A 17,662-nucleotide genomic window follows, 5' to 3' on the forward strand; every position below is an offset into this window, starting at 1 on the left:
TTTGTGTTCTTTTGGGACAGCATGGATGCAATTTTTGGCCAGTGTCTTTCTTCGAATGCAGTCGTGAACATTTGAACGGAGGCCAGCAAGGCCTGCTGCAGTTCTTTGGATGTCTTTCCAGGTTCTTTTGTGACCACTTCACTTGGATGAGTTTTCTCCATTTGGCCTCAGACAGTCGGGCCTGTCGGCCGGGTCATGTGCTGGGGATCAGGGTTAGATATAGTTTAGTATTACATCAAATCATCATTTGCAAACTGCATTTTGTGTATCTTTGCGTCGTCGTCTCTGTGTGATGTTCAAATTGGTTTGATCAATGAAACCTTTGCGAGTGATTCATATGCAAAAAAGACAGAAATCAGGAAGGGACCAAATACTTTTTCAGGAACTGACTGTAAACCTGTCGTGACTCGAGTCACGCAGGAGTAATGTTTGGGTATCGTCTCTTGTCTCGGGTCTTGTCTTAGGTTTGAGTTCATGAGTTGTACTGTGCGGGTTCTATTGGAACGAGCGTTGGCAAATGGCCAATTTGATGTCCGAGGAGGCTCCAGCGTAAATATCATTTCCAGTGCTCGTCCTACTGGAATAATCATCACAATTTTGTCCCTCACTCTCAAGAAAGGACATCCGGGAAACATCAGTGGCGAGGTGGCTGTCCAAATAGGTCAGTAAACTTTAGTGTTGGTTGAAACCTCTTGCGGCTTTTCTGCAATCTCCTTTTTTCCCTTCTCCGGGTTGAGTTGACATGACGGTCACGAGCCAGTTCCGAACACTGTAAATTCCAACCAATTTGCAGATTGTGATTTTGTCATTTCCTACACCGCGGAACTGGTTACATGACAGCGTGCGCGTATCAACCCGCGTCAGTCCGGAATATTTTTGCTTTCATTTGATACCTTATACAGCAGTATAAAATAATATTTAAAATACCCCAAATATTTTCTGGCGCAAAGTCACCTCTCGCTACTGCTTTAGGTGATGTATGGACCTTTGTGATCCATCCATCCGTTTTCTTGACCGCTTCTTCCTCACAAGGGGGTGCTGGAGCCCATCCCAGCTGGCTCTGGGCAGTAGGCGGGGTTATTACACCCTGGACTGGTCGCCAGCCAATCGCAGGGACTTTTGTGATGTCCTTCTTTCGTCTTTTACTTGCTCCAACCGATCCCATCGATTCACTGCCTTTTATTATCGCCGGATTATTGCTCACTGTTTCGCTGTGCTTCTTCGCAGCCCAAGGGGATTTGGCGTCTCGTGATTCTCAATGCATTCTCGTCGTTTTTCGTTGAGTCAAGTTCTGTGACTAAATAGTTCAAACCTTATTTGTGTCTGCGGGTTTGGAATCCAACCTCCCAGCACACAACAAAAGGGTGTGATTTCTCTCAGCCATTTTGGAAATACATGCAATGACCACGTTTGAGTCAAATGCTAAGTTGTAATTAAATATGATGTCGCTATGAAATGTATAAATCGTGCTTTTGTGTTGAATTCAAACGTTTCTGACTTTTGTCAACGCTCTCTCCCGCTTCCCGCATCCAGTGACGTGCGCATGCGCCGCGCTGCTCCGGGAGCGCTTTGCTTCGGCCTGTTCCGCGGCCGCTCGGTCATCTTCGCCTCTTTGTTGTAGTGCGAGTGGATTGAACTCGGATCCGACCCACTAGCCAGCCGACTTCGGTGCTCCTCGACCAGGTCAGTCGGCACTCGGGTATCACTGGCCCCTCTGCTCCCCGAGTCCCTCCACCCTGGCCTCTGTGGCCGCTTTCGGGTGCCGGTTTGTACCCTCCTCACTCCCCTTCCTCCGCCACCTCCTCCTCGTTTTTAGCATGGCTTTCGGTTGGCTGCTACCAAGCATGCTATCCATACGTGATGCGCGAATGCGTGTGTGACAATGCGTGCGTGAGCGGGTGTGTACGTGGGGTGAATGCTATGCGCCGGGCCCTGCAGTTGCACGCCGGCTTCGAGGCAGGGAAGGTGGGAAAGCAGGCAGGCAGACTCGGAGCTCGGAGCTCGGAGTTCGGAGCTCGGAGCTCGGAGTTCGGAGTTCGGAGTTCGGAGTTCGGAGCTCGGAGCTCGGAGTTCGGAGCTCGGAGTTCGGAGTTCGGAGCTCCGAGCTCGGCCGGGATGCACGCGGTGTTCCTCCCCGGGGCTCAGGCTCGTCTGGCCGGCGTGTCTCGTCTTGTTCTCTCGCTCCTCCCGCCTGTAGGCCCGTCACTGAAGTTGCTTCTACATGAGGTTTGGATTAAACGCGATGGGGGGTGTTAGTTATTTGCACCCCCTCCACCTCTCTCTTTTTGTATTGTTTCTGCTGTTTTTTCTTCCCCTTTTCAAGAACTGCACTGCTGTTGTGCGTGGGGGGAGCACACAGAACAGAGCAGCCAACAAGTCTGCATTTTTTTTTTTTTTTTGTGGTGTGTTTTGTCGGTTTTGAAGTCTTTGTGATGCTAACCGTGCTAACTTGATGTTGTTGTTGAGTTGTCATTTAGCTGCCTCGTTTGGTTACAAGTGAGCACTTGAGCTCAAAACCAACCGTTTTATGGGAAATCACAATTTGCTGACAGGGCACTATTACAGGAGTCTTTTTTTCAAGTGTTTAAACAACAGCTGGAATGAAGTAGTTTGGTTTTTACTGTCAAGGTGTGTCGTCTAAGAAAAAGCCACTGGCAGTTAATCCAATAAGTACATTTTGCTGTTAGCGTTGTTTTTAGCATTAGCCTTTATTTGTTTTGACAATCGGCATCAGTAAGCAACCAATTTGTGACTCTTATTCTTATCAAGTCAAGCTAGTTAACAGCCAATCAGAGTAATCAAATGTCACAATGGCCGACGCTGATTCGACGTGGAATCTGCCAAAACCACCACCCGGATGTTACCCAACGAGATCAGATGTTTGCTTGTGATTTTTACATTCATCAGATGGCACATGCCGACCTTTCTGACTTCTGATGTCAAATGAAGTATCGAGGCCGATACGGTTCTTGTTTGTTTCCCTTTATTCTTCTGTTCAGGAGATAAAACGCATATTGGGTTAAGGTCCATGAGTGGCTCGTGAGCCCGTAATAAGCAGATCCGTTCTTTTTCCGTTACTTTGGTCGAGGTGAATAATCTTGGTCTCAGGGAAGATGGATGTTATTTGAACTGTCGTAAAAGTTTAAAAACAGGTTAAAGTCAGTGTGAAAGGCACACACAGATAAAATTGCTCGTCTAGTGGATACATTTTTTTGATTGCCAATTTTTTTTCAACTCTCGAGGTCGTATCAGAGCTGTGTGAATGTATCCACCCGTATATGGAGGTTGAAGTGGACGTGTGTTATTTCCCATCTTTGGAGGTAGATCAGAGTCGAGAAGGTGGCCACGTGAAATGGAATTCAATATTTCAAAGCTGCGACTCTCTGCTTTTGCGTATTGTGACGTTAAATCCGAAGCCCGTCAATGGCGGCGGCCTTTTTCCTCAGTTGCTGTCTTGTGTTCAAGTGACCGAATGGGGAGTTGAAAGCAGCCACCTGACGTTGTTTGTAGGTCACATCAGAGACGGGATGGCAAGTTTGTGGAAGGTCAGTAGTAGGTGAAGTGTCACACCAGACAGAGTGGTTGTCTGCCAACCTACAAGTTGTGCGTTGGGTCTGGCCATTGTGACCATGTCAAAGTGTCCTTGAGCAAGACACTGAAGCACCAGTTGCTGCTGATGCTGTGCCATCAGTACGTGAAGGCGAAGTTGGTGTGAAGCGCTTTGAGTGCCTCAGTCGGTGGAAAAGTTCGATACGCTTGACTGTTTTTAACAAGATTCCTTGTGGTAAGGCAAAATATTGATGGGATGCTTGTCTCCTACTTTGCTGGCTCAAGTTGATGAATCCGATCTCTGCTGGTGTTTTGTGGTATGAAAACTGAGGCTCCTTTCACACAGTCAATATTTCTGTATTCTCGTGTCTGTTCTGTGTAAAACGTGACACGGTGTTTAGCACACCGTATTATCGGTTTGCGGGCACTCGATGTGTTTCTTGTGTCTTATCTGCGTGAAAGGTATCGACAAAGGAATGAGTCTGTCGATCGGCGAATCTGCAGTCTTCTGTGATAGTATCTGAAGTGGGATGACACACAGTATGTCTGAAAGAGAAGTTTTCTCTCCTGGCCCATCACTTCTCCCATCCTGTGCTGTTGAAAAGGCCAGCTTGGATCCGCAGTGTGAAAGGGGCTTGGTCCCTGTTGGCAGCAGGTTGTTGTCTCTCCTTGAACCATTTCAATTGTATTGACCTCTCGTAACCCCACCTGACACCCTTTTGTCGCTGTCACTAGTGTCACTATCCCCTGGAGGTCAGCTGGTTAACAGCTTGTCAGGAGGACGGACGCTTTGACTGCCACCATTTTAGCAGCACAACAGGTGTAAGTTGACAGCTCGTAACTGTACATGCATGCGCGGGAGATATTGATTTCAATATATCCCGACTCCCAAGACTTGAAAATAAAAATAGAACAAAAAAATAAGGGTGGCACGGTGGATGAGTGGTGAGCGCGTTCGCTTTAATTAACCCTAACCCTAAAAAACAAACAAACATGTATGACTATTATATGTATGTTAATTATTGAATTGTAGTGTCTCGGTAATGAAGACACCAGATAGTTAATGTCGGTGTTATTTCCGCCTATCTCCAGTCCCAGAATGGATTCATGACCTTTCTATTCATTTCAGTGCGAAACATCACCTCGGTTTATGAACATTTTGATACAAATAAAGTTCATAAGTCAATGTTTGACTGTACTATAGCCATGACATTTTTCAGTGGCTGAGCAGCCCATTTTCCTGTTTGCTTCATTGTGTCTGTTGTATTGGTTCAATAACTTGGAAAAAGAAATGCTAACGGCACATGCATGCTCTTCACTGAAACATTTTTGGGGCGAGTGGCTCCGCTGGGAATCCCCTCAAGCTTTCAGCACAAGTTCTACCGTGCAGCTGCCAGAGAAGAGCTTTTCTCGAAAATGTCAATTAAGATCCACTTTCCTTTTTGAATCGGCCAAAGACGTGGAACGTTGAACATCACAATACATAATGGTCATTAGCTAACAAATGGGAAACGGTGAGGCCGCTCCGGCAAAATGTCGGGAGGATCAATCTCGAGATATGGACAATTTTAGACAGTTGGACATTTTGTCCATTTTGAGATTTCGCCACAAAAAGCCTTCTTGAGGTCTCTAGTTTCTTTTCAAAGCAGCACAAAAGTCACAATGGTCAAATAAGCAATTATTAGACGGTATGCATCATAACTAGGAAGAGTGTTTTTAGCCTAGCTGCTAGCTAGCGCCGCATCTTAAAAACAACCCAAACGTAATTGACAAATGATTTCTATAAATGTGAAGCTAAGCGGATCTGCTAATGGATGGATGGACATGAAAAAAACAAAAACCCAAAAAGTTCAAATACACCATTCGGCTCGACAGTGAACAGAACAGTCAACCTCCCTTGGAGCACAAACGATGTTGTGTTGTCATCGGTCCGGATCCTGGCGAATTTTAATCCAAAGTTTTGACCTATGTTGGTCGAAACAGCTGTTAGCATGTTCGCATTCAGTCCAAATTAAGATGTGACTTTATGTATATGCCAATTTGCTCTTCCCATCACAAAGGTGAATCGTTCCACTTGGGTATGGGACCGAGTGAATGTGCGTTTGTGTTTCTGAAGCCGAGCCAAAAGTTCCTGACCAGAAGCTTTCCTCCTCCTCCCGCCTGTGGCACAGCAGACAGGAGGCCTTCTTCAGTGCGTTTGTTTCTCTCCAGCTGGACGGCAAACTACAGCGAAGCAAAACACTCTTTTGTGTGGCTGTGTTGTTCTGGCACTCGTTTTTTTTTTTTTTTCGTCAATATTGTTGTGTTTATTTCCATTGTTCGAGGTGCAAGTAATGAGCCCATTGGAACTCAGTGACAAAATCACCTTTTGTTGCGCACGTACACGCTCGTGAACTTTATTACAATTATGTTTATGTTACAATCATTTTTTGACATGTGCCCGTACTTTTGCCCAGGCATGAATAATATGTCCAATTGAAAGAAATTTTGGACTGTGTGGATTATGTCTGGTTGTACTGTTTTTCGCTATTGTGAATGATTACTGATGTCACAAATGGCATAATAAATAAATCCTAAATTGGATTTTTCATTTCCGTGCTTGTATGATACATACTTGAGCGAGAGTGATCATGCTGTGGCCTGTACAATCAAGTGGACTCCCATAATACGCGTGGGATAGGAACTGCACCTGGCTGCAGATAGCAAATGTCAGCTAGTCATTAATAGGAATGTAACGACAAGGGCAATATCGTGATATTGTGATATTAAAGCTACCACAATATTAAAAGAAACATCTGTTAAAAAAAAAAGAAAAAAAAGTCAGGTTGATTTCCATTTGTGGAGTTCTAGCACCCTCTGGTGGCTAGTTTTTAGTGTCGTTTAATTGTCATTATGGATGTTTTGGCCCTTCTATGTTTAAAATCTTTGCTAATTGTCAGATGAAGGGGAACATCATATGCCTGTCAACTCAAGAACTGCAGAACTCAATGTTTGCGTGCATTAACAATTAAGCGCCTCAATATTATGAGACATTGGAGATGGTTTATATGCATTGCTGTTATGTACAAAAGCACAATATTGTGCTTTTTTTGGTATGAGCTCTTTTTTTTTTCTTATTTTTTTTTTTTTATAATATTGTGACCTTTTTTAAATATCGCCAACCTCCCTACAATATCGTGATAATTATCGTACCGTGAGCTTCATATCGTGATAATTTTTGGATATAGTGACATCCCTAGTAGTTAATGCCCATTACAATTGCATTGGGAATATTTTTAACAAGTATGAATAGACTGCCAATTAATGTCCATCAAAAACAGGAGTTGCTTCCCCCTAAATAATGAAAGAAAAAATGAATAAAATAAAAACTAGTCGAATGTGCGCGTACTGTGTTTCTTGTTCTTTTTATGCAAGATGGCAGTCAAGCTGCTGCAAAGACTCACATTTCTTGTTTTTTCTTGTTTTTTTTTCTCGGTGCGCAGGCTCGCATGAGAGGCTTTCCATGATGTGGAGCTAGCTAACGCCAGCAGCTGCTCACCCTGCAGGAAGAGAAGGTGGACGCCGCGACATCCACAGCCCACGCATGGCGGTATTAGGGGTGAGGAGGACGACATCATCGCTTTACTATGTAAACAGGACACGGAAATCATGGAGAGGGCCACAATTGCAACCACCGATATACTTTGCTACACTACCTTTCTACCTGACCTTCAACCTACCATACATGTCATACTATCTGCCTAAGGAACGAGTGTTGTTCCGATGCCATTTTTGGCCCCCCGATACCGATTCCGATACCGATACCATGCCGATACTTAGGGTGTTTTTTCCCTCAACATGAAAAAGCTGTCCTGCCATTGGTTCAGAGCATTCAAGGGCCGATAGGACATCTTGGATCGGCATGCAGTGAGCATGTCACATATCAGTGAATGTCGTGCATGAGCAAGACAAGCTGCTTCATCCAAAATGTTGGAATTATGGTATCGGCATGTTACTTGTGAGTACTCACCGACACCGATACCACTCTTTGAATGCAGTATCGGTATCGGAACAACACTATAAGAAACCTACCTACATACCGAGCTACCTTTAATACCTTCTTGTTTACGTCCGAGCTATCAACAGTGCCTACCAAGCTGACTGCCTGCCACAATGTTTATTTTAACCACAATTTTTAAGTTTACATGCCAGTTTTTTTGCTTTTGTTCTCTATATGGACAAAAATGTTCTTGTGCAAATGTTAGCTGTGTAAATGTTCACATGGGCTTGAAAATAAAGCCATCGGATTCAATATTAACGGGAAATTAATACTGAATGGAATTGAGTCAAAATCCAAATGAATGATCAATCACAATCATATAAAGTCTCAAAATGGAATCATGAGGTTCTGAAAAATAATCAGCCCTACTGCCCGATCAATATTGTTCTTTTTAGAGACGTATGTTACGTGTCACTGTAATGTGACTTATTTACATCGAACATGGCAGAAAACACAAATCCGTGTTTTCCCTACAGATCGCATTACGTAGGCATGTGTGCTTTCGAAGAAGGATGCGTGGAATAGCAAAAAGTTTCATCCGTTGTAACTTTGTCTGCCCAAAATATTGGCATGTCATATTACAAGAACTCCACTTAGAACTTAAGTAACACACTAGAGATGTAACGCGATCCGAACGTCACAATTCGATATTGTTACGATACGAAGCTCACGATACCACAATTAGCACGATAATTGTGGGGAGGTTGCTGATAAAGGGCCACAATATTGTTAAAAAAAAAGAGCTTGTACTAAAAAAACCAAACAACAACAGCAATGCATATAAATAGCTGACAATCTATTAACACTTCATATTGAGGCACTTACTTGCTAATTTATGCTCACATTGACTTCCTTCACATATTGACTCGGCTCACAAGCATATTACGTTACATATTTCATCTGACCATTGAAAAAAAAAGAATAAATAAATTTAACAAAATAGCCACCAGATGGTGCTAGAACTGCACAAATGGAAATCAATCTGAGTTGGGGTTTTTTTTAAAATAAATGTGCTCCTTTTAATATATCATATAATATTGTGATATTGCTGTTATACTTTCTCGATCTGCATTTGCAAAATATGATGCCCTGTGGAATAAAACCAGCATGTCGAGCACGGCATGTAAATGCAAACTGCAGACTGTCAGATGAAAGTATTGTGCACATTTGAAAAGCAATCTGAAATGTATGCATCGCACTGAAGATAAAGTTGTCTGTTGGCAGAACTTACGTTATTTGTAAATAATGAGACCGATGTCAGCACTGCTAAAAACTGCACGCTAATCCAACGATCAAAGTTCAATATAGTCAATTGTGCTGTTTCACATGTCAAAGTTAATTTTAGAGCAATTATTGTGGTGGAACTTGCCTTAGTTTGTTAATTTATTGTTTTTGAAGCGATATTGAATTTCCATATTTGAAATGGTCTATTTGATATTGATGTGGAATTTAAAACAATAAGTCAGAAGTTACTCAATACTTGCACTTTCATTTTTGTTATTATTATTTTTAAACTCGAGTCATATTCTAAAATAACGACCGGTACTCTTGCTTGACTACAATTTGGGGTTATTCTACCCGCCTCCGCTCTCTGCCTGTCTATATCCCTGTTTTTTTTTTTTTTTTTTATCTTCAAGCGATCAACTGAACATGTATGTTGTGCTACTTCAAGTCCGGTTTGGCATCATGTGTCCCCTTCTCTCCTCTTCCACAAGATGGCAGCATCACTGCCTGGTTTGCATGCAGTGAGCGGCTGCTTCTGTTGCCATGACGACAAGGGGGCGTCTACCTTTGATCTGATCTGATCTCATTTGATTTGAACTTGTGTTTGCCGCAGAACCCCGACATGCTGACGAGGAAGATCAAGCTGTGTCACATCAACGCCCACATCACGTGTCGACTGTGCGACGGCTACCTGATAGACGCCACCACCGTCACCGAGTGCCTGCACACGTGTACGTACACGCGCGCGAGCGAAGCCTGCTTGAGTCCGCTCGTCCTCGTCCTCGTCCTCGTCCTCGTCCTCGTCCTCGTCCTCGTCCTCCTTGAAACGGCCTCCCCAGGCCTCATTTCAAAAGAGACATTCAGGTCACGTCGGCCCACTGCAGCTGTCTGACTGCAATGAAGCTCTCGTAAGGACTGAGGGAGGCGGGTCAAGTGGACACAGGTTCGATGGAAGGCTGCTAAATTGGCACCATGCCAATCAGATCTGTGGCCGAGCTGGCAAAGGGGAGGAGCTAGTTTGTTCATTACACATTGCATGCGTGTGGAAGTCCCTTCCCAAAAAATTGGAATGACAAGGACAATCCTTTGTTTTTGTTGTTGGGCACATTGAAGATGTTTTTGTCTCTGATCAAAAGATGAGGAAGAATTGCAGCATTTACAGCTTTTGATGTGGTAGAGCACCTTTTGTTTGATGCCACCCACTTTTCAAGTGAGCAGAAATATTAGAATGGGCGTGACTGATATTTCATATTTGCTGGCATGAGCAATAATTGCAATAAGTGCATCAAGCCTGCGACCTGAATTCAACAGATTGGAGATGTTTTTCCTTGCTTATTTCTGGGGCCTTCCGCATCCTCTTCAGGAGATGAAATGCAGGCCGGACCGGATTGGGTTAAGGTCCGGTGATTGACTTGGCCAGTCGAAGGCCCAGATAAGCCAAATGTGACCGACGCCACAGGCCCAAACGTTGGCACGTTGCCTAGAAAACGGCCGTCAATATACACCGCACCCACCCCGACTGCCGCGTACCTTCAGCGCATGAGAGAGAATAATTCCCCTCCATGCCGTCGGCGGCGCTCGTCATTGTTCCTAAAGGAGGCAGCGGCAAACCTCTTTACGGATATGAAAACGTAAAGAATGCATTTTTCTCTCCCGATGTCCTCTCATGTAAAAGAAACCCTGCGGCCTTTTGCACAGTATCGTTTAATGGCGTCATTGTCAACCTTCGCTCTCGTGATTGTCCCAAGAAGAAGGAAACTGCCCACTTCAACGATTTTGCCCCACTTTTTCCGAGCACGTTGAAGGCTTTCCATCAGTACTGTTTGTCTGCGTTCGTCACTTCCTCTTCTTGCGCTGATTCGCTAGCTAACAGCCAATCACAGTGATCAAACGCCCCGACGCCGATTCCGTTTGCTGAAAACGCCCCCGCAACATATTCCAACTCGACCCGACTTTATGACAGGAAGTTATCAAACGGAACATGCCAACGTCAAATTGGTATATCGACGCCTTAAGACCTTCGTTGATTGTGTTGAAAGTGTGTTTTGGGTCATCGTCTTATTGCATGATGCATCTTTTTTCTGGAAATTGCCAGACCAAGTGCTCGTATAGACTTTGGAATTCATTCTGATGCGGTTTTCATGAGTCACCTCAGCAACGATGCAGTTTCTAATGTGGACTTGATCAAAATCGGTTGACACTATTGATCATTTATGTCGAAAGCGCCCTAAACATCGTGAAATGTCGTCTGTGTGTGCGTGTGCAGTCTGTCGAAGCTGCCTTGTGAAGTATCTGGAGGAGAACAACACGTGTCCCACATGCAGGATCGTTATTCATCAGAGCCATCCGCTGCAGTACATTGGGTGAGTGGCCAAACATAGACAGGAAGATATCACATATAATATATACACATCTAAGATTTATTTTCATATCAGACGGTCCATTTTCAAATATTGATTTATGGACTTAACTGTTGAAATTCCAATTTTGAAAACGAAGGCAATGTTTTCCAAAAACCAACGTGACTTCTAATGTGCGTGCGTGCGTGCACATAAAACAGGACGTCACGTAGTGCCGGAATGTCGTCGGAATGTCGTCGGATTGACGCATGCATTTGTAGTGTTTCTTCTGAACACAAAGTGTCCTCTTCTTGACAGCCATGACAGAACAATGCAAGACATTGTGTACAAGTTGGTACCCGGACTTCAAGAGGGTATGTTCGTCTTTTCGAAATGGAAAAGATAAAATGATGTGAAACTTGTGATCTGACCATGCTTCCTTCCTCCTATTGGCTCTCCAGCGGAGATAAAAAAGCAGCGGGACTTCTACCAGAAATTGGGCATGGAAGTGCCCGGCGACATTAAAGGGGAGCTCTGCAATATGAAGACGCATCTCGAGCAGCGCAACGGTAAGCGCCGACATCGTAATCATCGTCATCATCTTCGTGGCACTGTTGAACCAACACTCGGCCCACAATCGCCACAGATTTGGCTCAGTAGCGTCGCCTGGAATGTGTTGAAAATGGCGGCCGCGAGGGCAGCCATTTTGGTTCCGAGCGTCCAATTTAGTTTTCAATTTATTCATGCAAATTCCAGAAAAAAAATCAGCTTTAACTGAGAAACATGCATTTTAATTGCACTTTCTATCATGAGTGGAACCGCAAAAGAATCAGGAAGGAAATCTGCCATTTTGATTCAAAGTCATTTGGGCCATTTTTCTTGGTATCCTTAAAAAGATCTGCTCCGATTTCATCAAGTTGCTGCTAGATTTGAATCTTGAATATTAGAGTAATGCGAAGAGGTTTCGTTTTGAATCTTTGACTGTGGGCGGAGCATGAGGGTGAAGTTGAATGAGTCTCAATAATGCATGTTGAAGATGGTTTTAAAAAGCGTCACAATACGCTGCAGCACACAGCAGATGGAAACACAACAGTGCTAAGATCAAAGCAACATTGGAATTGGATGTATTTTTTGAACCAATCCACATGAGCGGTGGCTTGGCTTCTTTCGTGGGCGGTCACGCTCGCGGGGCCTAATCGCTTAATCCCGCGCTCTCATTCCGCTAATTAAGGCGAAGAGGGGCGGCAATCTCGCGTACCCTTGCGGGGTTGCACAGTGCGCACACACACACACGCACGCACACGCGCATCTCAAGCAACACGGCGAAGAACAATATGGAATTGTTTTCATTTGATTCTTTTTTTTACAGCGGTGACATGGTGTCTCACAGTCGCTATGTTTAATCTACTGCTCGAAACTGTAGAAATATGAAACCAATGACAAAAGGTTGCCGACTTTTAGCAAGCTATGAGTGATGGAGCCTCGTTTTAGTGACTTGACCAAAGGTCATTAAAAGAAAGTAAGGACCGTTGGACCTCGTTTACCGTTTTGCGAGAGGCGGTCAACACTTGTTGGTCCATAAAACAAAGTGAGGGTGGTCACCTTTGATATGCTGCTGATTCATTCTAACAAATTCGGGAGCTCATTCCACTTCCGACCAAATTGGCAGACTTCTTGCGTAGTTTTGGGTCTGGCTTTTTTTTTGGTGGATCTCCTTATGATGGACACATTTCATGTTGCTAAGCAAAACTGCTTTCGGTGGCTGAAATTCAAGTTCAGTTCCCTAGAAATGGCTGTTATGAACCAAATGACTTTTTGGGCATGGCTTCTGCAACTTTTTGTGGGTCTTGTCAAGAGAGACACGATAAGATGCAGTGACTGAATTATCAATGCAAAAAAAAAAATCTAAATTCCTTGTTGTCCTATTTTCTTATTCCTGTCGAAACAGGTGACACAAAGTCTGAGGACACGCCCAATAAGGAAGCTGGAGAGGAGAAAGCAGAGGAGGACAACGACTATCACCGTAGCGATGAGCAGGTACACATTTCGTTTTCGTCTCGACGGACTCCGGATCATTGCAAAATGGCTTTTTGGGCCATTTGTCTTTCATTCGTCATTGTGCCCACCTGGAACGAGACGATCGCATTCCAGTCCGTGAGACGTTTTTGCGGCATGTCGTGGCAGGTGAGCATCTGCCTGGAGTGCAACAGCAGCAAACTGCGAGGCCTGAAGCGCAAGTGGATCCGCTGCTCGGCGCAGGCCACCGTCCTGCACCTCAAAAAGTTTATCGCCAAAAAGCTCAACCTGACCTCCTTTAACGAGGTAAACGCAATCGCACGATGGCAAACGGAACTTGATTTCTATCGCGCTTTCCCACCTCAAAGCGCTTTACATTCACTTCCTGATGACGCAGCATCAGGTGCAATTGGGGGTTCGCTATCTTGCTCAAGGGTACTTCCACGTGGTCACGGGGTCGGAAAAGGGCGGAGTGCCGTCTCGGGGTCGGGATGAGATCCTGCCCCAAGTGGGGGACTTCAAGCATCTTGCGGTCTCGTTCACGAGTGAGGGCAGGATGGAGCGAGAGGTCGCCAGGATCGGTCGCCAGGATCGGTCGCCAGGATCGGTCGCCAGGCGGACCATCCGCCGTGGTGAAGAAGGAGCCGAAGCTCTCCGTTTACCGGTCCCACCCGCACCTTTGGTTGCCACTTCCTGGTTCTTCTGTGACACAAATGCTGTTTGAAAAGTCCTTCTCTCACTCTTAGTACTTCTCTTGAAAAACTTGATTTTGATAAATCTCTCTCTCTCTTTTTTTTTTTTTTTAACACAGTTGGACATTTTATGCAACGAGGAAATCCTGGGCAAGGACCACACTTTGAAATTTGTCGTCGTCACGAGATGGAGATTTAAGGTAACCGTTTTGTGGCATTTGCTTGAATAAAGGACCTTCTTCAGTGGGGACTTGAGCCAACTTGATCCAAGTCTTAAGAGCGCCACTATGGCGTCACATCAATACTTGACAACAGCATGCGTCATCTGGACCAGTTGGCAAAATGTATCCGACATGATAATGACAAAAAAAGACATTTCAGTTCATTTCAATGCAGCGCAAACAAACACTAACCATTTTGTTTTGTTGGCTTCCAGAAATCGCCCCTCCTGCTCCATTACAGGCCCAAGATGGATCTATTGTAGCTGAAACGGACACCAAAATTCTTTTCTTACTTTGAATTTTGTATTTTCTGGCTGTCGTCGTTCCTGTCCTGGCGTGCTGTTTTTAACCGACGTATGCAAAGACGATCAACCAGCAGCAGCGAGCAAACAAGCAAACAAACGCCACAACAGAACAAAACCACACTCGACACAAAAAGCCAGCAGCAGCACTGGCTCGTTGTTTTTGTTTTTTGTGTGCTACATCCGAGATATGTGAAGAAGAGCGAAAAAGACAAAAAAGAAATGGAGATAAATCCTATATTTATACTTTTGTACAGTTTAAGAAGAGACACAAACTTCAAAAGACACTAACTACACTGGTGCTCTGTTTACATGCAAACAAGATGTCGAGGCAGGCGGGGACTTCACATGATCACATGACCGTCTTTCGGCCAATCACAGCAGAGGATGGAGAGTTTTTGTTTTGTTTTTGGGGGCAAATCTTTTGTACGCCATCACGTGTCCATCAGAAGCAGGCTGTGGAGTCAAACGTCTCGGAATGTGTCTTTTTCGCACAGGCCCCGCCCTGTTTTCCATCTCAGTTGCTATTAATGATTGTCCATTGTGAATAGGCTTTGTGTAGATTAATTTATGTTCTATATATTATTGTACATATGATGTGCTTATAGGGAGCGAGCGGCGGAGAGGAAGAGAGACTTTTAGACTGTTAAAAACAGAGTGTGTCCAGAAGTGCTATATATATCAGAATATATCTTCTTCTTTTTAAAAAAAACTTTTTTGTTTTTGTTGTTCTTTAAGAAAGCAGATCTGCAGCATAAAAACTCCCACCGCCCGTCCGCCGTCAGAATGCGAGCAACAATTCTGCATCATTAAAATGCCCCCCAAAAATGTAAAAAACAACACAATTTATCTCTTTAAAACAAACAAACAAAACAAGGAATGACGGGTGCTTAATGTCCATCCTTGTGCTCCCGTTCACGCAAGAGGTCCCACAAAATGGCCGCATCAAAGCCGGCCGGCGGGACACGCCGGAGAGACGTCTGTCTGTCTCTCGGCTGGCCTGGGAACGGACGCCTTTAACGCCTTTGGCATCCCGCCCCGCCGGACGAGCTGCTTGAAGTGGCTGGGGAGAGGGAAGTGCGCATGCAAGTTTTCCCTCCTCAAGCCGCTGCCCCCGCGACCCCAAATCCCATAAACGGGACAAGACGCGTTTTCCAGACACGAGAAAACGAAACACGTCTTTAATGCAGAGAGCCTGAAAAATAGCTGCATCAAGACCCGGACTTTTTTTTTTTTTTTTTTTTTTCTCCCTTTTTTTTTTTTTAAACATTAAGGGGATAAATACCAGATCTCGTTATGGCTTTGATATGGCCTTTTTTTTTTTTTTTTTTTTTTTTAAGTGTCTGTGTGTGAAACAGCCCAAGAAAGCCTGCAAATGAAATGAAAGCTTTTTGCCATTTCATGACACTTTCCCCCGTGTGAAAAAAATGAGACGTTCTCCCAATCCGGTCAAGATTTTTTGCCATCAAATAACTGCAAATTCTTCCTGAAAAATAATGCATCGAAAAACAAAACACTGCCATTGAGCTTTAAGGTTGGCCATGTCGGCCATTTTTTTTTCTTCTTTTTTTTGGGGGGGGGGGAATCACAGTGACATCTAGTGGATCTTGTGGGAATGATGTGTGCCAGCCGCTTAGTTGGACTCTGAAGCGTTAAACAAGGTGCTCCAAATCGGAAATATTTGATGCCATTTTTTTTTTTTTTTTTTTTTAGAAAACAAGTGCGTGTTCATCTGGTGCTTTCTCTGGTGCTAACCCGAAACCCCTCAACCCTGTTGGACTGTGTTTTCCGGACGTTTCTCCCCCCCGAGTTTAGCTTTGCTACTTGATTGATTGACAGGCCGTCTGCAGCACTTTTACGCGGAGACTATGCAAAACTTACTGAAGTATATATGTTATATATTTTACAGGGCCTCTGTGTAAAAGTCATCAAACCCTGACAGATGGTGCAGCAGTTACCAGTTTTGTTAGCAGAGCCAGACAGGATGACAGATTTTGCAGGCTCTCCGCATGAAAGCAACCATTTTTGCCTCAGGACCGTCGCTGAAGATTTGGCGTTGAATTGTTGTTGACATTTTGCCCATCCGAGCGCATATTTTCCATATCTCGTGTTAAAGTCAATTTTCACTTTCATACGGAGACTGTGCGTAATTGTTGCACCAGAGTTCTAACAGAAAATGTCTTTTTTGAAAGACTGTGAAAGAAAGTCAAAGCAAGCGTTTGTGTAAAGCGCTTTGTGACAGCAAAATAATTTTAGATGACTTTCACCACAGAACCGGACGGAGGGAAACGAAACGAAACGAAACGAAACGAAACGATCCGGCGCATCTGTTGTGGTGCCGATGTGACAATTTTGTGGGCTCCAAAAATTGCCCTTTATGATTAATGTTGTCTTTCACCCACCGATCCTGCAAGATTGCCACTATTACCATAATGCAAGTTTTTATACGCTCTTTTCCGTTTTGACACAGAGCCCTGCGAAGAGGATACGTTCTGTTTCGAATGTTATTTCACTAATGTGATGATTTTTGCAGTGTATCTGTGTGGAAGCGAAAGTTGCCAAATCAGAGCCATAACAGAAGACGCCATTTTTACACGGCATTTGCCGTTTATCGCAGAATCGCAACAATTTTGGTTCACTGTGTGAAAACGCCATAAGAAGGCCTGTCAATCAAGCAAGCGGTGCTGCATCATAATCATCATAATCAGCATTCTTACTGAGACTTGAGCAAACGTTTTGGATGCTTCTGGGGTTTTTTTTTTTGCATTCTGGATTGCCGAAGTTCACGTCGGCGTGACAACACAAAGTGTGTGTTCTTTTTCAGGTTTGAAGAGTGAAGGACAAATGTGCAATATGGCTTTTCATGTGCGTTTCCAGTCAGGTCCTCAGGTCACAAAATGCCTTCTCAGCGTTCACCCTCGTACCCTGAAAAAAGAAAGAGAAAGATTTCGAAAGCGCGCCACTCCACCCCTGCTCCCCCCCTGCCTACTTTTTGTATTATTTATTGCGGCTGTGTAATGAAAGCGCTTTCCATGGCAAGCCGACCTTTTGGAGGGCGTGCGGTTGAGAGCGGAGGCTCAATTTCTTGTGATTTGAAAAGCGCAACACAGGAGCTTTTGTCCAAACTTAACTGTGTATTTAATCAATAAATGCCTTTGAAAAGTCACCTGATTTTCCAGGCTCTCTTCTTTTTCCACACAGAACATAGCAAAGGAAGTAAATGGCAGATGTTGTGATCCAACAACATGGCGGAATGCCGCCTCTTCTGCCGCAGTGAACA

General features: G+C 44.3%; 2 protein-coding genes across 5 annotated transcripts; both read left to right on the plus strand.

Moving 5' to 3' along the window:
• The first annotated feature begins 1,205 nt into the window (after window positions 1-1,205).
• Window positions 1,206-17,548, plus strand: pcgf3 (polycomb group ring finger 3). 4 transcript variants are annotated; one of them, XR_013284907.1, is made up of 10 exons: window positions 1,206-1,683; window positions 7,032-7,147; window positions 9,426-9,543; window positions 11,079-11,175; window positions 11,470-11,525; window positions 11,613-11,720; window positions 13,100-13,188; window positions 13,336-13,473; window positions 13,565-14,059; window positions 14,296-17,548. XR_013284907.1 is itself a non-coding variant. In XM_077531738.1 (10 exons), exons 2-10 carry the CDS (start codon window positions 7,133-7,135, stop codon window positions 14,341-14,343), a joined length of 750 nt encoding a protein of 249 aa, XP_077387864.1. In that variant the 5' UTR covers window positions 1,533-1,683; window positions 7,032-7,132; the 3' UTR covers window positions 14,344-17,548. The 4 variants fall into 4 exon arrangements, 2 of the variants coding, with proteins under 2 accessions (XP_077387863.1, XP_077387864.1); XR_013284908.1 differs by having other exon boundaries at window positions 13,602-14,059; XM_077531738.1 differs by having other exon boundaries at window positions 1,533-1,683; window positions 13,979-14,059.
• Window positions 1,817-6,132, plus strand: LOC144025552 (uncharacterized). The gene is made up of 4 exons (XM_077531739.1): window positions 1,817-2,226; window positions 4,012-4,204; window positions 4,285-4,371; window positions 5,610-6,132. The coding sequence occupies exons 1-2, from the start codon at window positions 1,861-1,863 to the stop codon at window positions 4,027-4,029; spliced, it is 384 nt and encodes a 127-aa protein (XP_077387865.1). The 5' UTR covers window positions 1,817-1,860; the 3' UTR covers window positions 4,030-4,204; window positions 4,285-4,371; window positions 5,610-6,132.
• Window positions 17,549-17,662: the final 114 nt, after the last annotated feature.

The sequence above is a fragment of the Festucalex cinctus genome, chromosome 9 (assembly GCF_051991245.1).
Source record: "Festucalex cinctus isolate MCC-2025b chromosome 9, RoL_Fcin_1.0, whole genome shotgun sequence".
NCBI lineage: Eukaryota > Metazoa > Chordata > Actinopteri > Syngnathiformes > Syngnathidae > Festucalex > Festucalex cinctus.